Source organism: Meleagris gallopavo, chromosome 7 (genome assembly GCF_905368555.1).
Source record: "Meleagris gallopavo chromosome 7, MGAL_WU_HG_1.1, whole genome shotgun sequence".
NCBI lineage: Eukaryota > Metazoa > Chordata > Aves > Galliformes > Phasianidae > Meleagris > Meleagris gallopavo.
In genome coordinates this window covers 30,235,735-30,262,470 of record NC_139410.1, presented here as the reverse complement: position 1 = coordinate 30,262,470, position 26,736 = coordinate 30,235,735, and the positions used below count along the sequence as shown (strand labels likewise).

Below are 26,736 nucleotides of genomic sequence, written 5' to 3'. Positions count from 1 at the left end.
CTTGATTAATCACACAAATGATTTAAAAACTAAACATGCAGAAAACAATTGCTGCTTCACACGTTGATGTTTAGTTGTTCAGTAGTAGAATTTTTGAAACAAGGAGAAAATTAGGCACCAAAATTGTTTACTTAACCACTGTAAAATGTTTTTAAATACAGCATTTACATTGAGTTTCCACTGAGAGGAATTAAAAATGCATGTTTTACAAAGCTGTGGCCTTAAAGGAAAGGAACTGGTTGTTTATCTACACAGCAAGTCAGTACCTGTGCTAAAACAAGAAAAAAACAACTAAGCAGGAGCAGCCCTTATAGTCTCTGATCTATTCTCTCTTTTAACTTCTATGGGGAAAATGTTAAAAAAGAAAAAAAAAAAAAAAAAGGAGAAGATGGCGTAAATACATACTTTAAGAAGAGGAAGAGAGATGGTGGTTTTTTAAAAAAAAAATTACAGTAGAAGTTATTTTCAAGTTATTTTCTCACATTTATAGGGATCCAAACCATGAGTGTGTTCATCCAGGTTCCAGAAGACTCCTAGTTTAAACAAATGCACCAAAAAAGTTTGTGTTTGTAAACATTTATTTTCTTGAACTGAAAAAGGCTTGCATCAGCACACATTGTACAGCCTTGCAAATTACACAAATTGAAAAAATGTTTGTTTCATTTTTATGTGCAATGAGTCTTTTGATGTCCAGTGAGTATCTGCAAATGATGAAAACTTAAACCATTAAAAAAGTTTCCAGCTCTTATCAAACACAATTATCTTAGCGTGAAAAGAAAGAGAAAGAGATTCATACTGGTGGAAACACAATTAAAGTGCAAACATTTTGTCACTTGTGAAGATACATTTTAGTTTCTTCACTTTTTTGCTAAAAAGAAATATTAAAATGTGATTCAGTGAACATTCTTCGTAATCTATTCATATTCCCCTTTAAATACTTATTCAACTCATTGGACAAAGCGAATCCTTCAAGGTTACAATGAACTTGTAATTTCTTTTGACATCGCTTGAATGAGTCTCAAAAGAAACCAACCATCTAAGGAATTAACTAGTTACTAAAATTATATATTTCCTTTTCTTTAAAAAACAAAAGAAATGCAAGGGACGGGGAATAGGTTAATTTGAATATTTTGGGCAGTTCACTAGAAAATGAGCGTAATTCCTTGAAAATCATTCTCTTTCCCCCTACACCAATCCTCAGGTTCCTGCTTTGGAATGGACAGCAGTATGCTGGCAGTGAACAGGGATTATAAAATACAAATCTGAACGTGGGCTTTTATGAACGTTTGCTGTACAATAGAACTTTGGATCTGATACAAGAAGTCAAAAATATAAAACAAAACTATTATAAAAGTAGGGGGGGCATTTCAATGGCATTCTGTATAGAAAGCTGCCTTTCTCAAAGATGATTTCTTGCTCTTGTCTGGAATTAACTTTTTCATCATGCTGGATCACTGGGTTATTCTTCAATGGCTAATGTCTCTTATGACAAAACATCCCAGGAATCTCTGTGAAAAGAACAGAAACCCCACAACATTAAGCCAATCAAGGAGAGGAGGACATGGAAGTAGTAAAGGCTGAGTGTCCATCGATGTAACGGCTACTGAGAACTAGCCCTTTCCAGGATATGAAAGTCGTAGTGCTTCTTGCTTGTTCTCAGCCTGAACTTGTTAACTGAGGTACTACTTTGTTTCTTCAATGCGTTCTGAGCAGCCGACATTGTAGGGAACATAGCTAGAACTGTGTAAGTGGAGGCCAAGTCAGTAGATTTGCAAGGCTCAGTGTTCACATTACTATCTCCGCTGCCACAGTAACGCCGGTGGTGTTGCTGCTGTGTTTGTAGACACTGTGAATCCCTCAGCCACCGGATCTTGGCACCGACTTTTAAAAGTTCTCCAAATAGTTTTTCTGCTTCCATACGAGTTATACCTTCTGGCAGCTCTGTTATTTCTAGAACTTTTCCCACAACTGAAACAAGAAAAACATCAAATCAAAATTCGTTCTTGTACTTAAAGATGCATCAAACAGTGGAGAATGAGTTATTTCATCCTCATATCTCTGGCTGGTTGATATCACAGGCTACTACAAAAGCATTCTGTTGTTGGTAGAGGGCAATTCTTCTTTCACATTTAACACTGCTTACAGCCGCAAGTGTACAAATAAAAGCTGAGATTACAAATAGGCTCCTTAAAAGAGCAAGGCAGCTGAATTTTGCAGTAGATTTGTGAACTTACTGTACCATCTGACTTGCTTTGCTCTTGTACATCACGTGGCTAGTTCTATACCTGGTTCTCCTGCACCGAGATCTGCTGAAGCAGCCTTCTTTGCTGGTTTCTTTCCCCTGTTTCCATGTCTGTTTCCAGGCTGACACTAGAGAGATGAATATAAATGATGTACTGTAATGACAAGGTGTCGTATCTTAAAAGTTCTACATTACCTCAATAATCCTTGACTTCAGAAGAAAGGAAGGAAATGATGAAAAAAATCACCTTAAAACTTCTCAGAAAAAAATAAACCACCTCCCCCCAAACCCATCACATCTTCTGGCTGATCTCTGGTAGAACTGAGCAAGGTAGAGGTGCAGGGTTTAAGTCTCTCCCCAACAGTAAATACAGTTTTGCTAACACTTACTATTTTCTTTTCTTGTAAGAAACAAAACCACTTTTTGCTTTTTAAAAAAATTCTTACTCAAAATCCTTTTAAGCAAAATTTTTTTTAGAACTCATTTTTAGAACTGCTGCCTAACTGCTTCTGGGAGAGTCCATATTCTACACTGTGCCTTGCACCTTCTTTCATAGGTTGAAATTTCAGTTCAAAAGACAAGTTACATTTCAGAATAATGCTTCTCATTACTTTTACCATAAGAACACCAGAAGTATCAACAAAGAACAAAACAGTTATTAGAAAGCAAGTGCTTTCCAATCAATTACTTATACTATTGCGTTGGAAAAGTTCCTATTCATGGTTATTATAACTGCAGTCCTAAATTGCTTTCTTCTGTGTTGCCAGGAGAGTGTTCTCTTACCTGTTGGCTTGCTACTTGTCCACGTAATAAAGATGGTGGATTGTATTGCAGGGGCTGGCCAAGCAATGGGTATCTGGCATCTCCTTAAAGAGAAAGGTAATTAGAAGGGTCCCCCCCATCCCCAGAATATAGTAACAGAATGTAGAGGTGTTGTGTATATCTTTTATAGTAGCAGAATGAGTATGCACAATGCAGTGTATCTGACTAAGCTAGGAAAATAAGATTTAGTGTGATGAAGTCACATACTGATCACAGGATGAAAAGGTTCAGGCCCAGGGCTTTCTTGCATTTAAGAGTTACGCTGAAAAACACCAATACTGTTATTTACTGTGGTGTCACCTGAAAACGACCTTAATAAAGGACTTCCCAGTATACTAATTTAACCATTTCCATGGTTGCATCCCTGGTGAGTGCCAGGTATGTCTTCATATTCCTATTTGCTCGAAGGACTACCAAACGGAATTTTTAAACAATCACAGAAGATTAAAAAAGTTGAGAGATGTAGTTTGCAACAGGCAACTTGGAATTTTTAACGATGAAATATCAAGCAATGATGTAAAGGTTGTGCAGCAGAGGACAAAGACAAACAAAAGAAGTTTCTCGTATCAATAAGGAAGACACAGCAGTATTTTCTCTAAGTCTTGCTTTACTAATGTAATTTTTCTACAAAATGGACCCACAGATTTTCAGTTTTGGAACTACACATCAGGACATCTTTGGTCACTGCCAAGGACTTCTTGTTTGTTTTGCAAGCTTCTCATCATAATGAAAATTCCCTATTTTCTGTTTTTTTTTTTTTTTTTTTTTTTTTTTTTTTCCTGATGGCAGAAGAGGAATTAAACAAAATTATTTTTTTAAAATTAAACAACAGACTTTTTCTGCTATCATACCAGATTTTCTAAAAGGAATGAAGAATTCACACTTAACAGTGGTTTGATTCAATATACTCATCAATGAAGAAAAGGGTTTTGGCAGAACACTCATCTTAAAATTACAGTCCTATCCCTGAAAGATAACATCATAATCATAAAATGCATTAAGATGAGCTAGTGGATAGCTTTGTTGATCTTCTTTCAGAAAGATTACTACCTCAGTGAGCCAGTTCGTCAGAAAATCCTTATGTCTTTTAAGATACATTAAAAAAAAACAAACACAAAGCAACAGAACAACACACACATATTTTAGTTAACAAAAATATACCTTGTCCAGGGATGAAAGGTCTAGAAAATTGGGGCACAATAGAAAGAGGTGTTAACGTGGGACGGATGTTCTTGAGGTTTGACAGCTGAGCTGGTGCTGGTGATTGGGCTGGCGAGGTGACAGGACTACCTAATTGAGGACTATGCTGCAACTGTATAAACAACAAGTGTGTATTTAAAAAGGTATCCATTGAACAAGCTAAATTACAAGCATTCCAACACTGGAAACAAAAGTACTATACTAAGTATTATCAGAACAGACTTTATTCCAAAAAAAAAAAAAAAAACTTTGGGGAAAAAACAAACAAACAAACAAACAAAAACCCACGCAAAAACGCAAATAAGTCATGCTAGAAAATAAAACAAAACTCATACCTGTGCAGCACTGTCTAAAGTGCTAAGTTCTGTGGACTTCTGCCCCCTTTGCTGATCACAGTAATATTTATTCTGTTTCCACTGTGGAGGTGAATGGTTCCGAGGCTGAGGGTTGTTGGGTATATTTAGCTGCATCATTACTACTCCTCCACCCGGTGGCGCTGCTACTGCTATGTGGCAAGAAACGGACAGGATGCAGTTAGTTCATCATCAATTTCAATTTTATTAGAGAAGACACGAATTAAAACAGAAGAAAACAATGCTTACAACATCCTGCTAAATAAGCTGCTCATTTCTAGAGAAACGGGACAGGATATTCTGTACAATTGTTTTTCCACTATCAAATAAATCTGCACTAGATTAGCCTAAGAGAAGGTTTCCCAGAACTACAGAAGATAAACGGAACCACTGAAACTCATTAGTGGGAATATTTTTTAAAAGAAATTCTATTTAACAATAGTTAGAAGTATTCTACATTTACTGTAATTATTGTCAGAGTAATATTCTCTTTGATATGGTGCCATACATTAGAAAGATCTGAAATCGGTCTTTAGTCCAAAGCAACATTTTATTAATTCACAGATTTTATAACTATCCTATAAGTCTGGGGTTGCTTTTCTGAGCAGGGAATGTAGTTTGTTCCATGCAGCCAGTACCACTTAGCTGCTGTGGTAGCTGCAGAAATTCTAGCTGCAGAAATTCCAGTTAGGGGAGAACAGCCAAACAGCCAGTGCTGTTCCATATGGTTTTGTGTAAAGAGCTGTGATGAGAGTTTTTCTGAGAGATTAGTTGTTATCCCCCATCCCAGGTAATCTATATAGTTTCCTATTGACTTGGAAATGGTTGTCTGCAATTTCCTTCTTTCTTCTATGTTATGTTTACATAATTTCTCAGAAACCATGATTAAAATACACTGTTTGAACACCATTTAATCATCCAACTTCATCCCTTCCAACAGGGAGTCCACAATCTTCTCAATTCATTACCTACATCATACCAGCAGTTAGGAAATCAGATTACAAAATGCATTGCTCCTATATCTTCTTAAAATGGGCTATTGTATTCACTGCCCCTGCATTCCAAAAAGAAACAATCTGATTCCTTGGAAACGCAAATCATACAAAGTAGAGTAACAAGCTCTTAATATTAGAACTGTACTAGCCTTTCTAAACTGTATTGTGAAATAATTACTGTATTGATGTTTATCAAAACAATGTGATAACAGCAATGCTTTCACATCTATGCCTTCTTTCCAATTTTTTTTAAATGGCAAAAATTTCTACCTCTGTGCTACAGATTGAAATGTAGTCATACTACCTTCCCAACTTCAGTATCAATTTGAGCGTCCCCTGCTCTGCCCTTGTAAAAGTCACATGGTGAATATTTCTATTCTCTTGCACAGCAAAATAAAACAGACTTCTGCTTATGGATTGCTGCTATATAATCAGAATAACATACAGCAAGTTGCCAAGCGGCAAGGCCTCTGTAATCTCTACACACAGACTTGAAACGAAGAGGCAAAAACCAGTATACACTATCTCTCACACAAGATTGGTTTCATTTTATTAATTATGCATATATAAAAAAATATTATAAATGTTATATTTACATTTTACTGCTTTATAATTTCCACAGTGCTTGGCACATAACTTTTGTCATCTCTGTTCTATGAGATAAGAACTCCCAAGGAAATAACCTACAGCATTACTGCTTGACAGATGTCACACGCTGAAAAGTTCTGTGTAAACTACAAAAGAAAACTGTAGATCCTCAAATGCTGTTTCTCTTTACTCCTACTACAAGTTCCACAGCATTTGAATAAGTGAGAATAATTGGAACTCTTTTTTTATAACAAGCATGCTTGAAATCAAGTGTCATAGAAGGCATAAGTCAGATGCAGATATTCAGCTATCAGAAAGCATGGCAAGAAAAACCCAGGAGAAGTCTTTAAAAGACTCCCAGACTGAGTGTGCTCCCCTTCAAATTTTTCAAGAGGAGAAACACCACTCAGCTGCATGCCTATGTATGTCCTGTGTCCTCACCTCGAGATGATTCCTCAAGGTATCATCTCAGTATTGCTGTTGCTCAAGTGCATGCTATTTTTTTTATTCTCTCAATATTTAGAAGGCTTTTACCTTCCCCAACCTTGTTTAAATGATAGTTTAACAGGTTTGAATCAGGCCTTCAAAACAGCATAAAACTAGAACTACCAGGATAAGGGTAGAACAAACCAACGCTAGACCAATTTTGGACGCCTGGAAATGGCCATCTTTAAGAATTACATCCAAAAAGAAAGAAAACTAAAAATGCCTGTGAACTAAAAATACACTGCTGATCCAACTATCATGCCACTTAACTGTACGTTACCTATTTACTAATGAACAACCTCTAAAAATATCTTTAAAGATAACAGGTCATAAGAGACATCTCATCTCTAGTGGAATGTAGGTCATTGACCTAGTTGTTTCAGCTATTGCTTGCAAAATACTGATAGCAGTGTTAGAAACTGCACCCCCCTTTTCTTTTTGTTGCCACTGAAACCTCTCATGCATCAAATTCCCTTTCAGTAAAATAAGGGCAGTAGTACTGACTACGATTAAAAGATTGATCTATAAATCTCTGGTTTGGAGGCTAACCCCAATGCCCTTAATTTCCTGACCAGCTCATCAATTTTATGATAATTATGGTTGGAAATGCAGAGATTTTAAGTGCCTGGATATCAATACTCATAAATATTTCAAGGATATGACAAGCTCTATGTCACTACTGTTTTTATACTGCATTGAGGCTGCTATATATAGGCCTTAAAAAAAAATTATCTTAATATTTTATAGAGCAAGACATTCCAAATCTGATTTAAGTACTTCTGCTAAGCACTATTTTTCTCTGTCGAAGAAGGCTGCCTCCAAGCTGCTCAGATAAAGTTGGCTATTGTCTCATTTAGATTCAACGTGGTCGTTTTTAAAGTTGCAATGACAGTAATTCAGATGAAGAATTATGAAAAAGTATTTGCAGAGATAGCACTCAAGTCACAACTGTTCTCGCAAGTAGCTGTGAAATCAACCTGATAATTTCTAGACAGAATGGCTTAGATGAAAATCCCAATAAAATATACCTTTTATTGGCTGCATGATGGAAAGACCAGTGGGTGAACTTTTACATGAGGGTGGAGACACTATGCTGTAGTGCAAAATGGAAGCAGCCTGTTGCGGCTTTGACTTTGATGAAGGTGACAATAATGTAGGAGGTGATGGCTTCTGACTTGAATGGTTGTTATAAACTATGGAAGTAAAGGCAGTAAATAAGGGTACCAGAAGAAACAAACATGAGAACAGAATACTTTGGAGTATTTAATTTCCCCTTTCAAATTTTGAAAAGGCTACCTCACCTCTCTCCTCTCCATCCAAGCCCAACAGCCACTGAGGAAAAGATTAAAGTCATTTGGCTGCGAATGCACTGATCCCAAGTCTGTCTCAATTCAAAAGCAGACATGCAAGGCATTGTGGTGTCCAATACTGAATTCTAGCAAAGTACTGAGAGCTCTCAATGATAAAAAAGTAAGATGTGAAGTTAACCTGTATCCAATCTAACTTCAAACACAGAATACAGAAGGAAATAAAAAAATACTTAATTCTAAATCAAGCCCTTAATAACAACCATACAATATACAAACACTCTGCATAACAATGGCTAGAAACTTGCTCCAGAAAAGCTTTAGTTCCCCAACCTGCACATTGCTGTCCTTGAAGCTGCTGTGAGTTACATGGTGATGTTGTTCTAGGAAACTGTATCTGCTCTGATCCAGGAGGCTGCAAATATCCTACTGATGAACTGTAATAATAATAAAGAGAAAAGAAAATGACTAACAGAAGTTTGTCACATTTAATCCTAACCACTGCATTGTTTGCCTACAGACACCACAAATTACTGGGATTACACTAACTTCAATCAGTAATATTCCCACCTACCCCCCTGCCCAGGAATCTGTTCTTCAGAAGACAGCGGTTTCGAGTCTGTTCATTGGCCATAACTTATGACCTGTGTATATCAAGAAACTGTAGAAATTTATTTATTTTTATATGTGTGTAAATAGATGGTATAAGGATGTACAGAATTAATTAACCATAATTAGGTCTCAGTTAAAAAGTCACCACAGAACCCACCACAAGGATTTCACACGCATTTTCTCAGCTGGAGGCTGGCCCCAAGCAGCCAAGTCGGCTTATTCAGCACATGGAATGAGCATACTCATTCACTTCAGAGCACTGTAAGGCAGCTTAGACAGATACCTACAGGGGTTGCCTTAGCATGGCTTTACCAAACAGGAGATTGGAAAAAAGTACCCAGTCACGGAAGAAGACAAAGAAATAGCCTTTCATTTATCTGTAATACATACGAAAATAATAATTTTGAAAGTTTATTTATGCCAGCTAATTTTCAAGACATTCAGTTTTGTAACCAACACAGCCAAACTCTGTCATAACACAGACAGAACATCCGTCAGGTTGGAGGACTGCAACCTGAGAATGGTGTCTACAGAATCTGGTACTTCGTGTCAGTACTGACAGAAAGTGAATATCCTGAGAGAAGGAGATGTTTTTAAATAACTTTAAACCATAGTATAAAGGAAGCGTGATCCCGTTGAGCCTCCACTAGAAGTCCATTTTCATGTATGATTTCACCTAATTTTTTTTTTGCAACCTTTGTCTCCAAAATCAAGCATTTGATTATAAATTAAAAATGCTTGTATTTTGAAAAAGGCAAAACTCAGTGGAAACTAAAACGAATTGCTTCCTATCTGCATAGGATGTACTCTTTCACGCAGCTTCTGATCTTTCTATTATTTTAGTCTACAATAATGACCTGTGGGTTTGAGTCCATTCAGTTCGTGCAGAACAATATTCTGTGTTCTTTGTTCAAGTGTTGCAACACATCTATTTTGATAAAAGCAAGATGCTGTCCTAATGTCCAAGATGCTAGTCCGCTCTGAATACCAAATAAAAGTTACCCTGCTTGAAAGAGATGGCCATTGCAAGTGATAGAAGAGATCAAGCAACAAAGCTTATTATAAAAAAAAGTCAATGATGATGTCTACCTGTGACTCCACTGAATCTCAAACATAACCAAAGAAGAAAAGGTTAAAAAGAACCTTAGGGTACACAGAACAAGAATTCAGATTCATTTAATTCAATGAAGCTGTGTAGCAATAACATAAATACTGAAATCTGTGCTCACAGATGGATGAAGCAAGCTTCATACCATTGCTGCTTGTTTAAAAGCTGCAAGCCAAGTATTCTGAAACATACAACGTAACAAGCATTATTGTAATGAATTATTTTAGGTATTCAATTATCTGTTCTATCATGAGTACTCAACATTATTTATCAAACAAGACCTGAACATCCAAGGAAGTTCCTATACTCATTTCATAGCCAGCTTTGTGTTAACAGGCTTTGTTAGTTTTGTGGACAAAAGGAAGCGGAGTAATCTGTTTCAGAGATTCAAAATAAAGAGAATAAAGATAACTGCAAAAAGGTATTGCTGCTATTGGACATGCTCGTGTTTCACGTGTAAAAAAAGGAACACTGAAAACTACAATGTAGAACTTACAAGTAAAAGATTGCTGATAACAACACAGAAACAGTATATTTCCAGTCAAACAAGCAGTACTGGTTGTTTCAGTTAACTGCATAAGAGTAAAAATAAATAGCTAACAAAGCGTTTGCAAGTCTGCCTTTAAAATACATTTCAGTACATGGAGTAATATAGCAGGTATTGTCAGTTTCTGCAGGGCAATTAAACCTTGTTGCTGAGAAATCAAATAACTAAGTTAAACTTACCTTAAATTATTCTGTTGACCTGATGGAATGACACTGTAGTAAACTGGCATTCCTGTTGTGGGCAATCCTTGATTTGACTGACCAGAAATTATAACAGGCTGTTGATAAGTCTGCTGGGGCACTGCCTGGGAACCTTGAGGCACCGAAACCTAGAAGTTGAGAACACATTAAGACTTCCTTGTTTCATTCTGCCCCTTGTTTAAAACATCATCTTCACATTTGAGTTGTCTTTGGTTACTGTTACTACTTTTTCAAATTTCTATCCATATGTCACTTTGAAACATACTTGCAGATTTTAGCCATTTAAAAAACAACTGTAAACAAATTAAAAATAGATCACTCTGAATGCACAGATTGGAAAGTTCTGAGTAATTACCCACCTGATAAGATGGCACTGAAGGATATGGAACAATCACACCTTGAATTTGATTCCCAACGTTGTTGTGTTGGCCACTGACTAGACTTTGATTCTGAGGCTGCTGAACTCCAACTAAACCCTGGTAGTTTTGCTGCTGGTTAGGCAAAACTTGGTAACCTGAAATTATACATTTGAATGTTATTTTGAAATAATTACATATGAACAAATTTTATGCACAGTTGCCTATATGAAGAGGTACATGTAGCATTATCCAATGGCTTTCTACATCTGGCAACTTCGTAAGAGTTGAACTTATCATGCACATAAAAAGAAGCCAACATTAGAAATTAACAGATTTATTTGTTTGCATCCATCTGGCATCAGCATTAAGTACTTCACATCCTATCTGCAGTGCTGCTTTCACTTGCTTGCATGTTTATACTCTAGTGAGTTACACATGTTAACACCTTGATTTGTCTGGTGAAAGCAGAAGGCATTTGAACAAGGCATGCCAGATAACATTAAGAGACAATCAGCTGTCAGTTTTTATAAATAATGCTGTTTGAGGTACACCAGCTTTGAAATTCTGGTTGTGATAACTTCTGCTAGCATCTCAGGTGCCCCAGAGATAGAAGTAGCAGTGATTCAAGGCTGAAGCACACCTTGCAAGACATACATGCAAGTCCTTTTCAAAAGGGCCATTTCTAAACTGAAATATGGGATACTAAAACAATTAGGAACTGAGAGAAATCTTCCAGGTAAAAGTCACATTCATATACAATGGAAGACATTTTATACTTAATGTTACCATGTGGGGGGAAAAAAAAAAGGAAAAAACCTGACTTCAATATTCACACCCATGTTGTGATTCTGTAACCATTTATTATTGCTTAACTGGGACCCTCTATTATCTTCCAAAAGTGTCCTAAACAAATAAGTAAATAAATAAACCCAGAGGTCTGAGTGCCAAACAGGAAACGGCACCTGTGCACAACGGCACAGATGCATTTATTATGCTCCAGCCCATTGTGCCCCACATTTTTTTTTTTAAATGCATATAGGAGATAACTGCTACCAGGATCAAAATACATGCATAACAGAAGTGAAATTCTTTTTCCCCCCTCCTCCACCTTTAAGGCTATGTGCTTAACTACTTACCGTACAGCAAACCCCCCTAGCTATTAGTGTGGCTGAGACAATGCCAGAGACTACGACAGTGACAAAATGGGGCTTCTCCAGATGAACTGATGGCAAAAAGAGTCTGTATTTAACTCTAATGCATTCACATTCTAACAAATTTGGCATTCCCCACGCTCCCTGGCTTGATATGGAACTATAATTAATACAGCAAATAGAGCTTGATTTTGTGTCTGCGTGTTTAAAAAACTGCTTGGTCTATTTTGTAAATAATTATTCAGTTAACACAAAACAAAACCCAGGGATGTTCATTCATTACATACGTTCAGGGTACAACAAACATTGTGAATTACGACTCAGCTTTTACAGATATTGCAACAATGGAGACTGACAGACTGGTAACATCATCAAATATTATTTGAGAAAATTAAAGGGAAGAAGGTTCAGTTAATTATGAGCGCTGTTCATTAGAAGCACAGAATATACTACATGCTTTCAAAGTACTATGCAATTCAGAACAATGCATGTTTGAATGACGACTAGTAATTACAGTTTTCAATAGCTAAGCTTGAACTGCACACAAAAATCTCTCCTATCTGTAAAAAACAAAATGCTTAAGTGTATTTTGTTGCAGAATGATCTACAGCACCTAAAAAGCAACAGAATGCAAAGCTGCAGTATATGATAGATACAGTCAATAATACATCTGCAATCTAAAGCCCTCACTTTCTAGACTCTGTAATGTAGCTGTGAACATTTGTCACTTTTTTCTAGCACTTCCAATGACAGATGTAATCAGTTTTGCAAGTGGAGAGAACTGGAACAATAGAAATTGACTGCCAAAAGGGTTCCCTACTGCATTCCAAAGAATATTCTATTTTTAGCACCACAGTTTCACCTCTGCATTGAAAATGGCGTGACAGAAATGCAGCACTCAGCAGAAAAAGAAAACCCACACCTGCCATAGCGGACTGTCTCCTAACAGAGGAATACTCCAAAGCAGTAGCTCCTGGAAGAAGCGTTTCTTGATACTTACATAATTTAAAATGAATCACTTAATTATAAGTTAGCAGACAGAGTACAGAAATATATCTTCTGAATGATACATTAAGAATGAGAAATGGCTTTTCGTCAAGAACACAGCAGTACAATAACCTGGTTAGCAAGTGATGACTACAGCCTGATATCAACTACTGCATCGACAGCTGTTGTTACAACTGTGGGAGCTTTGTCACTGGCCATTTTGTAGCAGAAGCCAGTTAAACTTCAATTGATGTTCCAAACAGTAACTGTAGTCCAGTTCAGATTTTTAATCAACTGTGGTTAGGTCTCATGGTAACTTGGCCCTCACGATTATGAGGACACGAGATGCTACCTTCTTAAAGAGCGTTTCCTCCTATTTACATATTTGGACAAACAAAGCATTTAAAATAGAAGTGAAAAACCTAACACCTGAAACCCCTTTAAAAAGGAAGCCAGGAAGCAGCTGAAAAAGAGACCGGTTCACTGTGAGAAATATAAACCTCTCAGACAGTGTTACGGCCCCGAATTCAACAGCTCAAAGTCAGGCCATCCCATAATGTTAAACCAAACGTGGTTTCAGTTGCCATGCTCTCAGAAGCTGTCATCTTTTATCCACATTTGTTTGGAAAATAATTTCATAGTTAGTAAGCACTTTATAAAATTAATAAATCCCTGTACAACATGATCTGCTCACTCTTGTTCTTGACCAGATATAGACTCACAGAACATCTGGAACTGGAAAGGACCCAGCCTGAGGGACTCACTGCTGCACTAGCCAACCAGCATGTTGCCTTTCACCTCAAACATAGCCACCAATACTGAGCCCCAACCATTTCAGATGTAGCTTTAGGTCTTATTACATATACCGGTCAATATCCAGATATCGTTAGTCGATGGCCAGAAAAATGATTTATTCCATACTGTGTTAAACCGCAATTTAAACAATAAAAGTATCTTTTGTTTGGAACTTTCAGCAGTTAAGACACATCTCTCTGATTTTACATCATTTCAAATTATTAATTCATCTTATTTTACAAGCAACTGATTTTTTTTAGTAACTAAATTACCACTATTTTGCTTTGTCTTATAAATTACTCAGTTTTAGACTAAAAAATTATCCTGTAACTTAACAGCATGGGCCACTCGCAGTAATGGCTCGGATCTCAAGTTTCAAGAACAACTGACTCAAATTGTTCTGCTTCAGTTGTGCACTGTATCCAATATGTGAATTTTTACTTGAAATCATAAGGCAAAATAAATTTTAAAAGCAGAGGACAAAATGTATGCAGGGTATTCTAATGAAATGCTGAGTAACTTCAACAAACCTGTCTGCTGTCCAGGCTGTGCCAATGGTTGGTTTTGCTGTGTGTTGTAATGGACAGAAACAGGTCGATATTGTTGACTGGAGTGTGGATACTGACTGGGGGTACAATAACAGGCTGGCATCTAGAGACAAACAACAGTTAAAGAGTTTCAGTACCTGCAAGTTTATAGAAGGCAGACACATGAAGAGAAAAAGAATGACAGGGTAAAAGAAAGATGCAAAACTTCACTGATGCTTTAGCAACTTTTTTCCATATAAAGTCTCTCTTTAATGGCTGATTTCGTGGACTTCCACTGTAGAAAGGAAAATCCCACAGTACTACATTCCCCTGTGTAGGCGCTGATTTCATGAACTGCTTTTAGCAGGCTTTGGTGACTATGCATGCCATTTCAGCCAATGCCAGAAGAAAGCAACCCCGTTACTTTTAAAATGCAGCACCATTGGTGAAACCATGGAGAAGGATGGAGGGAAGCTGATTTAGTATCTCAGGACCAATTTCCACTTGACGTTTTAAAATATTTCTACCAATAACAAAGTGTATGTTTTTGGTGTTTTTTTTTTAATTTGTATTTTTAAACCAGCTACACATAAATAGGCAGACTTTACAGAAAGCTCACTGAAGAAACAGCACGATTAGTTTCTAAACACAGCTTTCAGTAGAATGGAAACAAAGCCCTTGTACCTGTGGCACAGGTTGCTGCATATATCCCTGCTGTGGAAGGACCTGCTGGCTGACAGGGTGGCTGGATGGAGAGTAGCCTGGAGCAGAAACCGGCTGGCCAGAAGGTGGTGGAGGTGGGGCGGCTGCAATGATATAACCGGACTGCTGCGGGGGCTGCAGGACAACAGTGGACTGGAACATAGTGGTGTGAGGTTCAGCTGGATCAGCAGGTGGCTGACGGGCAAGACTCATATGGCTAAACTGTGATCCTAGGTTGTCTTGCTGTAATAATTAAAAAAAAAAAAAAAAAAAAGTTACATTTAGAAATACTCAAAGAAAAAAAAAGTAGGCAAATATCTTAAACAAAAGGTTTCAGATAGGAATGTCTTAAGTTACTGCACAATAGCAACATCAGCCAACGAAGAACAGGAAAGAACATGATGAGAACACAGTAGTGAACTGTCTTCAGTGCTGACAGTGGGAAAGTACATCCACATTCAGAGACTCCACTCACTTGAAATACTTGAATTTTTTGGATTACATCTGCCTCTATCTACTTAACTGCAAGAATTCAATTGTCAAAAATACATTCTTCTGATTGGACTTCAAATTCTGCATGAAAACACAGAACCCCAGCTAAAACAGCAAAAGGCTGTATTGACGAAACAACTTTTGGTTTTAAGAGCTTAAGTTAATGAGGCTTTAATCCTGGATAACAAGGTACATTTGTCAAACTTGGTGTTGTACTATGCACTCAATTTCATGCTATATGATTAATCCTCGCAACAGCTGCAAAAAACATTCTAGAAATTACTTATCTCTGTTTTATTTACATCTGAAACCATGGTACTGATGGCACTGGACACTGCACAAGTCCTGTGACATTTGAAAACTTCTACTACTGTAACTAAGCTAAGCACTTGTTCTTTACAAGAAATCCAACATCAAACAAATTACCAGCACCTCAGAAATTAGAAGTTACCAATAGTATTGTCTTGGTTAGTAAACATGAAATTTCACATTTCAAAAAGCAGTCTCTCTAACTGTGGAAAAAACTCTCAAAAACTTTAGAAGCACCTGATCCTCTCTCACATCATCCTGAAGACAAGAGGTAATCAAGAAAGACTAAGTTCAATTTCTGTCTTTTACAGATCATCTATATTCATATTTTATGATGACATTTTACACTTTTAGCCTTGGAATTATTCATCTGATACATGAATTTGCACGTGAAACGTTATTTGGAATACTTCTGAATTTAGAAGATCTCTGTTTTAATTCTATCAACAATTTACATTTCCCTATGGCACTTCTGGAATGAGGCCTATTAACACAACCACAATGCTTTTCTGCATTGAACTTTACATACTGCTTCTCTCAATATCCAGGTTAGAAAGGATACTGATATTTAATTATGACATAATATTAACTCCCAAAATGTCTAAAGGACAAAAACCAGCAACACGCAATTGTATTATACTATCAATACAAGTAAATCATCATCTGGTCAGTTATTCCTACAGTGACACATACAGTTACAAATGATGAACTACTGAAACATGGATAAACCCTACCTTCCTGCTACTAACTATGGGTGATAATTCATTGAGGTTATGAACCAGAGTCAGTTAATCCTTTTCACTATGTTACATAAGTTGCCATCAATAGAAACACATTTTTGAAACTGACAGCACAATTAGTATTCAAACTCACTTCCTGAATATGAAATGGCTTGAAACCATCATAAACCTGGAAGGAGTTTCATTCTTTCTTTTAGCAAGCATATGCTTAAACAATTATTGTACATTATAGCACAAAACTAGCTCCTGAACGAGCTGCTGCTGGAAGCAATGCATCACATGGGTTAAATAACCATTCTCATTTAATTAACTGAGAAGTTATACACAGTGCAGTTTACATGTGCTCAAACTCTAAAATAACATGAGAAACAATGTCGCTGAAAAGAAAGCACCCCTAGTGAAGTGCAATTCCTTTTAGAATTGTACACCTGAAGTACAGGTAATGGTTATAATATCATTTTAATTAAATGAAGGTTACTGAATTCAGATTAATGAGCATCTGTTGTCATATGACATGATTTATGTTGCAAGCAGTTGCAAAATACAAACTTCAAATTCATCATAAAATAGCTATTGTACAACACGTAGAGCAGTTTGGGGAGTTGGAAAGCCTCAATTTTTGACCTGGGACCTGGTTCACATTCTGCTTTGGATAATGTTTCTCCAGTAGGCTTCACTTTGGCTCAGCAATAAGACCCTTAAATAATATCCATTTTTACAAGAGACTAATGGATTTCATTTCCAGCTTCTATCTATTAAGAACAAGGGATGCTGGTGAACTGTTTAAGAGTTCTGGCAATGAGGCTTCAAAAAGTTACCTCAATAAAACCCAACACAGCTGACCCTTGGAAAGCAAGTAAGGGTCAGCAGAAGAAAGAGCAGACAGAAAGCAACAAGGATGGAAAGGATGGACAGAAAGACATTAGTCAAAAGACAAAAGGTATTGACTGGCCAACAAAACTTTGAAAAAGTTGTTTCTTAGTTAAGAAAAAATTATATATCATTATATACAGATATATAGAGTAGCCTTAAATGTATGCATTTCTCTTGAACTTGAAATTAACAGGGAACTATTTTCCACTACTCAGATGATATTTTACTGTGACTGAAAAGCTAGCCAGTCATTACACTGCTATCACACATCACTTACAAACAACCCAAGCAAAGGTCAGCTTCCACTAATGATTAACCCACGCAAAAAGGAAATGAACAGAAGATATAATACCACAGAATATTGCTGGGTAGAGGAGACTGGCAGGAGCGGGGGTGGATAAGAAACTGCAGAGTACTGAACAGGCTGGGAAGAAGGCTGTAGAGGTCGGATAGGCTGAAGAAATAACAGGTTTATAAACATGGTTAACATAAGAGAAGTGAAAACAGTTTTTTGTAACAGGACAAAAAAGCAACCGTGTTCCAGTTGTTACCAGAAAGGGAAGGGATAGGGTTTTTTTTCTTTTAATTAAGCTGAAAGACTGCATAGAATTAAAAGTAATTTTCAATATGACATTTGTTTTGTTACATATTATATTGACTACAAACTAAAACAGAAGATTGCTTTTGTTTAACATTTAATGTCTTTCAGAGAGAGATGTTTTGAAATTATAAAATAAGTAGACTTGCATTCTGAACAGAAGTTGTTTGAAAGCATCTGAAGACAGAATCAATCTATTAACAACCACAAATTAAAACACACTGCTTTTATTTATTCCCCAATACTGAAATACTTTATGTGCACTCTGGTTATTTAAAAACCTGTCTTTCAGCGTGTGCCACTGTAAGCAGGACAAACCTAAGTGCTACTACAGAGGCATTCACACCTAGCAGTTCTACGCTACCTCTTTGGTGCCAGCAGTACAACCTGACAGTACAGCCCAAGAATTTCTGACTGAAAAGTAAGCTTCATGAAAAAATACTTCAATTGGACTAACTATCTACCTTGCTGACCACGTGACAGGGGTTTGTGTGTGGGTGTGAGTACTTGTGTCACAGGATGAAGACAGAACCCTTTTTTCTTTTTTCTATAATCTTGATACCATATCATTTTCAGTACATCATTTTCTGTATTTTTAAGAAAAGCCTGTCTACCCTGTTCAGTTACTAGGAAGATTGACAGTTCTGAGAACTACGGGGAAAAATTCCATATACTCGTATCTGTGCAGCTATGCCTGCTTCTATAGCATGTGTCAACAGAGCAAACATTCTAATCCCTTGTAAGGCAGCAGTATGGCAGTATCAACCATCAGTGCAAACAGCATATATTTGACATGTGCACCTGTGAGAGGATGTGATTAGCTGCTGGCTGTTGCTGAGGTGGTGGTGGAAGAGGTGGCTGTTGTGCAGGTCCAGGCACTTGGGTCCTAACAGGTTGCTGAGGCATAGGAGGATTGTACACAACTGGAGTGCCGTCTGGATTAAGGAATGGCTGACCTGAAAGGTTGAAAAAGAACAAACACAACCAGAGACAGACAGCTCTATTATCCAAGTTTGGAGAAAATTAAGACAAATATATTTACAGCAGACAAAATGAATTAGTAACATTTAGAAATAAAGTCATACTGTTTCATATCAAATTTATGCCAAATCCCCACAACTATATTTACAATGGCCATAACTAAAAGGGAGTCAACTGGCAAACTATATGCAGCTAAAACATGTAAATAAACGTTTAAGTTAGACAAAGAAACTCAGCACTGACTTAATGAACACATAAACATTTACCATACCCTGATAGTCCAGACAACTTATGTTTATTAAGTGAACTGAAAAAGGGCAGAAAAAGTAAAGGACAGCTCTACTAAAGCAGTACTATAAGGACCTTTTAAAAGGCAATTAAATGAGTAACTCCGATTGTTTTGAACATCAACTGAAACATAGGACAGAGTAAAGACAAATAGCTGTATAAAATAGACAAAACAGAAGCAGCAATTATACTCCCATAACTGCTAACAAGGTTGAAGTACTTCTATTCATAGATCAATCCCTTCAGCTTTCCAATGAAATAATGTAATACTATTCTCCTGTTTAACAATTTGCAACTTCAAAATTGAAGCACCCCATTAATGCCATTTAAAAAACAAACAAACAAACTTAAAAGTAAATTATAAATAAACAGTAACTTGTTTTGTTGTCTAGGTTGGGAAAAGAAAAAAAAACACAACAAAACCCAAAGAAACAGCAGATCAGCAAAGGCCCATATTTAAGTTAGAATCATAATTTGAGTTTTAACGAACATCAGTTATATAATTTTGTAGCTTTTCTGAGGTGAGCGCGAGTAAAAAACGCTTACAACACGAAAAGCCGTTTCACAATCTATTCTTTCTTTGCCCATTCCTGCTGCTATGTGGAAGTCTCACCAAAGCAACTGGGAAATGACCAACTGTACAGGAGGAACAAAGTGAATCTAATCACATGCAAAATGCTGACATAGACGTAAGTGAAATGAAGATGACTCAAAGACCACTACTTAAACTGTATCATGTTTCAGATGACACTATTTGCAAACTGATGGTAGCCTTCCAACGTCTGCAATTATCTGTTTTGTTTACAGCAATTCTAAAGATTTTAGTATGGTCATGCTATAAACTCGTAATATGAAAAACGAGCCAATATCCTTCATATTTACTGCAGAGCACAGAGCACACAAATGCCTACAAATGCTAGAAAGTTTTGCTTTCCTAGCAAAATTTCATCACAAATTACCACACTTGTGCTCAGCTGGCCAATGTCATAATGTAAGATTCACATGTAAGATGTGCAGTGGTCCCATTATGCCTAGAAGCTAAGTCAGTGCTATGTCCAGAACCTATACCTGAGATAGCAAACAACTCCTCCTCGAAATGCAATGGCTGCCTAGAAAAATTAGCTGCTACAGTCAGCTGTAACCAAATTCTATCAGGACCAGCATTAGCTTTTCTTTAGAGGGATTTAGTTAAGAGAAGCTTTAGGTGGCATGTCAATATGTAGATTCATTAATCAGATAATCAAGAACAGCAACTGATTTATATTAAAGTAAAAGAAAATTATTTAGCTATGTGAGAGAAATAATTTAATAAGTGATTACTTTAACAACATCAATCAGAAAAAATCAGTTTTACAAAAGTACATGCAATTGTATTCAAGTATAATTAAGTCTATCTAGAGGATGATGAGAAATGCATCCTGAAGAATTTCCTCATCTAAAAAGGAAACAAATCTGTATACTGAAAGTAAAATATAAATCTGTGTTGCACAGAAAAGGTAAAAATCAAATCTTCAGTGTTCCTTAACTTCCTCAAACAAATAAAAGGTTGAATTTGTTGTTTTTTTTTTTTAATCAGGCAAGAAGTTACACATCTCTGCATCTACATTATGAAGTTTCATGCTCCTACTTATTAAAAATAATAATATTGGTCAAATACACCAACATTGACTTAATTTTGTTTTAAACTAAACAGAGGTTTAAAACAGCATGCTTTTCAAATTACGTGTACTGAACAAACATAAACATCAAAAAATAAAAAGGACAGTACTGAAATTAACTCTTATGTAAACACTTGCACATTTTTGTCTGAGTTCTCAACTGTAACAAGAACACCCACGAGCAGATACCAACCTGTTTGAGGGTTGATCAGAATACTGCCAGGTGGAATGCCTGTCGCTTCCAAGGGAAGCAAAAAGAAGCTAGTGCTAGTAGGTGCCACTTGCCCATTTATGCCACCATCAAAGGAAAGAGAGTTACTAGTGCTGACAGTTGGATAGACGGCAGGCGTGCCATGAGAAGGCTGGCTTAGAGCTGGCACTGGAAGAGGCTGCTGGGTGTGAGAAAGAGAACCCGTGGATGACCCTACACTACTAGAAGACTCTGAACCTAGGAAAGGAGTAATGAGAAATTGTTTTTACCTAAAGACAAAAATATCATGCTCGCTTATATATATTTTTTATATATATATATATACATATATATACACACACACACACATACACACACACACTTTTAAATGCTTACCCTTAAAGCTAAGCATAAGCACATAATTGAACAGTGGCCTTGCCAATGAAATATTCATTCATCTCCCCTGGAATACCATTATAAGATTCTTTCAGTAAACCAAGGGTCAATTCAGCACTGCTTTGCACTTCAACCATCTCTAGATCTGATTTCTGGTCAGAAAACACATCTGTATACATGCACATGCACTACAGTACAGTTGTTTCACAGTTCTAATAACTGATTGCTCACACATTCCAAAAAGATGCATGCATACATATTGATATACTCAAGGGTTTACATACACCAGTTGTGCACACACAGATGACAGCTATCATATACATGCAGGCCATTGGATAACTCAGATCCATTTAGCCAGACATCCCTTCAGATACACTACTTACATTACATGCTCTATAGACACAGTCTACATGCAAGGAACGACTACTTTTTGTGGCTATTACACGTCTGAGATCTGTCTCACCTGATGGACAAATTGCAGAATACTAAAATTCCCAACACACTCTTCCCAACCTCCCCTCTCCCCTGGCAATTTTAAGGCTGAAATAAAAAATGCAGCTAGAAGAAAAATGAGGTAATATGGTATTTTTAACCTGAATTAGTCTTATTTGAAGTTCAAGAAGAATACAAAATTGCTTAGAGAAAGCAATTATTTTACAATTGTGAATGGCTATAAACATTGCAAGGCAGTGGAGAACCAGACTCTGAGCTTTCTGAAAGCTAATGCATGCTGACAAGAGCAGTTTTCTAGAAGTCCAATATGAAATGGTCTATAGAATTGCAGTTTCCTAAAGACCTCTAGGCATGCTATCTAGCACACTTTTAATTAAGTCTTGCAGGACTTAGAGTATAGAAGTTTAAATGTAATAACTCTTATTAGCAGCTTTTATACAATCTAGAAGACCGGGGTAAAACATATTTACCATTGTCCTTACTGTCCTTCACACAACATTCTAATTGCAAGCTTTTCATTTGTTAGTATGAAAAATTAGTACAGCTGCAAGCATTTGCTGATGCTGTTAGCTTTTTTTTTCTATTGCTAAAGTGAAATACAAAGCTAAAATTTGTAAATTGTGCAAAATAATTTATGTCAGCTTCAGAAAACACTCCTGTTTTTACCAGTTACTTTGTTTAGATTTCTTAACAAAGGTAGCCACTTCTAGATTATGTAGAGAAATTAACCTGAAGTCATCATAGTTAAAGCCAGTTACCTCCTTAATCAAAAAATGAACTTTTTTTCTTTTGATTAATGTTTTTAAAAAAAGGTTGTACATGAATGTATATGATTTCACAGTTTCAAAATAAATGTAGAAATACTTTGGAACATATATATATATATATATATATTTTTTTTTTTTACACATAATGGAAAAAAGTCTATTTACTGCATTAAAGGTGTGGTAGTATATCTACAGTGTAGTATAAGTTTCAGAGAAAGTAAAAAAAAATAAATAAAAATCACAAATTCTCCTTAGAAACAAGTGTTATAAATGACAAACCATACAACCAGTAACATTCTTCTTTTCTGATCTCTAACTTCGAAGTAGCACATCTGTAACCCACCTACCTACTTCAAGACTCAATTCTGCACAGCTAAGATTATCTCTTATATCAAATTTATTTACCATTTAGAATAGAAATATTTACTTAATTTCACTTTCGATTCACATAAGATTTATATCCTTATTTTCTGAGATTTTGTTCTGACATTAGTTACACATGAGCACACCTTTGAAACTCAAAGTCTTAAAAAAAAAAAAAAAAAAATCAGTATTCTTTTTCCCAGAATTTCTGAAGCTTACAATTAAACAGTACACTTTGTTCCATTGTTCTGTTTTTTTCCAGCAATTTAAAATTAAGTAAACTTTTTTAAGCATTTAAATCCTGGTAATAGTACTGATCAGAACAAACAATGATTTGTAGGCTTTTATGCTGTATTACGCTAGCAGGACAGCAGCTCAGATTCTTAAAACTGCACAAAGCAGCTCTGCTGTGATGAAGTTAGAGTTGAACTCCAAATACATTTTGATTTGGTATTAAGTACGTATGTTGATAAATACCCTCAAATTCTTTGTAGTTTTGTAATCTATTTATTTAAAACCACCAGTAATTAAGTTCTACTTCCTAAGTCAAAAGTCTTCATTTAATTTGTAACCTGAATTCTAGTTCTCCAAGGCACTTACACACTTAAGGCCTGGTCAGCAGTCATTCTATGCACGCAGGACCCACTGAGACCAGAGGGAGCTGTATACACAGAACACCTACAAGACCAAGGCCTCTACTTAGCACACATCCACAATATGTGTCAAACATCAAACCAGCAAGTACTTCACAGATTTCATAATACCTGTCTCAGATAGCCTGCCTGTGCTTTTGCTGCTTCCAGAGCTATCTCCTCTTGTCAGAACTGAGATCCCACTGAAGCTGCTGGCCTTTGTTACAGCTGGCTTCAGGCTGCGGATGGAACTATCAGAGTCGGTGCTGCTCCAGGGACGGGGCTCGCAATACTTCAGCTCGTTCTCAGTACTGCTCTGATGGCTGTTGGCTGATCTCCCTGATGTTTCTTTATTGATTCTGCAAGTTATAAACTAAAATTTTAGCACAAGCATCAATTGCAAAATAAAGGAAAAGAAGAAAAGAAAGAGGTGAAACGCATGCAGAATACTTGGGGATATATATATATATATATATTTTTAGAGAATGCATCAAATACCTAAATATCTGTCGTCTTTGTTGTGTACTATTAGTTTCTTCCTCCTGGATTCTGTTGGCATTTTAATAAGATAGCTTAATATTTATTAAGAAAATAGAAAAGTGAGACAGAATTGAAATGCAAATTTACTTACCTTTTATCGGTGAAATAATTCTCTTGGGAACACAGGGACTGAGCAGCAAAAAAAAAAAAGCGTAGGAATAAGCATTAATGGCATCCAGAGCCCCTATTATGGCACAGTAACAAAACAAATTGCAATTTGAAGTACTTTCTGTTAGCTATGAACTTTGATAGCTTTCTTCATAGATAAAACTGCCCGAAAATGTAACCTCTTCGGTGAATAATTTCCATGTTATGGGAGAGAAGAAGAGCCAGTATAAAAAGACCTATCTATAGAAGTTAAAGTTAACTTTAGAATAGGGCTGATCAATTCATTTATATCAGTATATTCTCTGAAGCTGCAATTCCTTGAATTAGGCCTTTCCTCCATGCAACATCCAGCTGATGTGACTGTGCAGGTCTGTTAGCAAGATCTCGGTTGCCTTGTCCTCTGCTTGAAAGTGTATAGTAATACCACTGGCTACTGCAATAACTGTACTGAATTCATCAGATATAGGCACACATACTGTAAAAAGCAAAAAAGGCTATAAACAACTTTAATTATATTGTCCTTAACAAGGACTTCTAACTTCTGGTACAAAGCTTTCTAAGGGTGTGATACATGGTATGCAAAAAGAAAAGGTTAAGACTCCATCCTCTTTGCTTGTAACTAGGGTGAAAAAAATGATTTTTAAAAAATATGGATACAGCAAATTAGCCTCTCAGAGCTCATTACACCTACAGAATATTACAAATGTGTGAGAGCTACAGATAAATGGCAGAAATGTTGGTTAAAGTAATCAACTTTACAAGACAACATTTACTTCTAACAATATTGAATGAAACAGAAACTCTACTTGCAAAAAATGCAAGGCTGAACAACAATTTACTAAGTGGCTCTATATGATGCTCTGGAATAAGCTAACGGATTTGTATGGCTCACATATTATCATTAACGCCACAAACCTATTAACTAAACCAGAGCTGCAGAATTTTCATCCCACTTAACTCCACTCAAGAGACCAGACTTCCAGATTTCTGACTCATTTTGCACATGTGGAAATTCAAATTCTTTTATTGCTACTGGTCATAAGATACATTTGAAATAAATAGGTTTTTCTCACCTGTGTCTAAGAGCAAACAAATGAAAATGATAATTATTGCTCTCAGTAACACTTGTAATGTCTGCAGTACAAAAAACAAACCTAAATTTCATTAAGAGGCAAAATAATGCATTGAAGGCAGTAATGCTAAAGAATATATGAAAATGTTCTTGATGTTACTGTGGGCTTCATGCAGTAACGATGAGAGAAAAATCAATAACTTCCCAGAAACTTCAGTATCATTTAAAAATTGACTTCAAGCCACACTAATGATGATCAGTAACGCTCAGTACTCTTGATATAGAAAGCTTCCTGCAAAGAAACATCTTTTAAAAAGCACACACATGTACGTGAAGTGTTCACACAAAAGACAGCATGCTTTCCTTTGATACGTACGTCTTGTGCAAATATTCTTTCTCTAGCTCTCTGATACTCTTCTTCGCGTTCTTCTATGGATTTACTTCTTCTGTCATCTTTTAATCGTATCCTCATCTAAATTAAGTGATAAAGTGTCAACTTACACATGAAAGTAGTACAGATACATCATCCAATACAACAAACAGAACTGGAAAGTAATATTTATTCACCTGGTTGTCATCTTTGTCTAAACTAGAGTTATCTCTTTTAAGGATGTACCGCTTCTGAAAGTCATCACTCTTCTCATCCTTTATATGCTCACAAAACTTTTGGTCAGGTCTACAAAAAGTTGTTAAAAAGAAAAATTTATGGACTTGTAAAAATACACTATACATGGTGGAACCAACTGAAATGTGGACAATATATTTAATAGTCTAACATAAGTGACGTGTACAATATATTTAATAGTCTAACAGATATGACAGATTGTGGTTGTCTGGGCAATGGGAAAAATACCAAAAACGTGTACTGTTGTGTACACCTGACAGCTCCTGTTCCTGACGCATGACAAACCTGCTTTCAAAATCGCTTCCTCCTTCAAAGCATTTGCTTCGGTTTCCAACTAAGGTGGGAAACAACCACATGCCCTTGGGGAACCAGAAGTGCTCTTGGATCCAGACTAGTGCCATGCAATGGGTATTGGGCATGCACGGAAGTGAAGATAGGTGCTTTCTGCTAGAGCTGTAATATACCTCAGAATTCATTTTAAGGGAAAATGGATGATAAGGGGATATATAGAGAGGAGAAAGCATTGACACTTAAAAGCTTCTAAAATATAATTAAGTAGAAATAAACAAGAGAAGAAAAGTGACACAACAGTGCAGGCAAGCAAGAGCTTCATGAGATCAAAGTGAGAGGAAGAAGCAATATATATTCTTTTGGTTCTTTATCTACCTTG

The 26,736-nt window shown here is 36.3% G+C and overlaps 1 protein-coding gene and 1 long non-coding RNA gene across 19 annotated transcripts in view; one reads left to right on the top strand and one right to left on the bottom strand.

Annotated features, from left to right (window-relative positions):
• LOC146544018 (uncharacterized) overlaps positions 1-26,736 on the top strand; it is a 56,613-nt gene that overhangs the window by 4,722 nt on the left and 25,155 nt on the right. The gene's annotated exons all lie outside the window — the stretch shown is intronic.
• The window catches only part of R3HDM1 (R3H domain containing 1), a 42,305-nt gene continuing 16,129 nt past the window's right edge, over positions 561-26,736 (bottom strand). For 5 of the 18 annotated variants that reach the window (XM_010714027.4, XM_085228754.1, XM_085228758.1 and 2 more), the window contains 19 exons: positions 26,009-26,117; positions 25,818-25,913; positions 24,353-24,390; positions 24,220-24,270; positions 23,854-24,080; positions 21,114-21,368; positions 18,795-18,949; positions 17,748-17,849; positions 14,964-15,224; positions 14,283-14,403; positions 10,820-10,974; positions 10,440-10,588; positions 8,327-8,430; positions 7,715-7,879; positions 4,600-4,769; positions 4,226-4,376; positions 3,026-3,108; positions 2,286-2,370; positions 561-1,968 (listed from right to left, as the gene is read on the bottom strand). In XM_010714027.4, the coding sequence (XP_010712329.1) occupies positions 1,601-1,968; positions 2,286-2,370; positions 3,026-3,108; positions 4,226-4,376; positions 4,600-4,769; positions 7,715-7,879; positions 8,327-8,430; positions 10,440-10,588; positions 10,820-10,974; positions 14,283-14,403; positions 14,964-15,224; positions 17,748-17,849; positions 18,795-18,949; positions 21,114-21,368; positions 23,854-24,080; positions 24,220-24,270; positions 24,353-24,390; positions 25,818-25,913; positions 26,009-26,117 (2,845 nt within the window). In that variant the 3' untranslated portion in view covers positions 561-1,600. Of the gene's footprint in view, positions 1,969-2,234; positions 2,371-3,025; positions 3,109-4,225; positions 4,377-4,599; positions 4,770-7,714; positions 7,880-8,326; positions 8,431-10,439; positions 10,589-10,819; positions 10,975-12,832; positions 12,941-14,282; positions 14,404-14,963; positions 15,225-17,747; positions 17,850-18,794; positions 18,950-21,113; positions 21,369-23,853; positions 24,081-24,219; positions 24,271-24,352; positions 24,391-25,817; positions 25,914-26,008; positions 26,118-26,736 lie in introns of all 18 variants that reach the window. The other 13 variants (XM_085228760.1, XM_085228751.1, XM_085228750.1 and 10 more) reach the window with 13 other exon arrangements.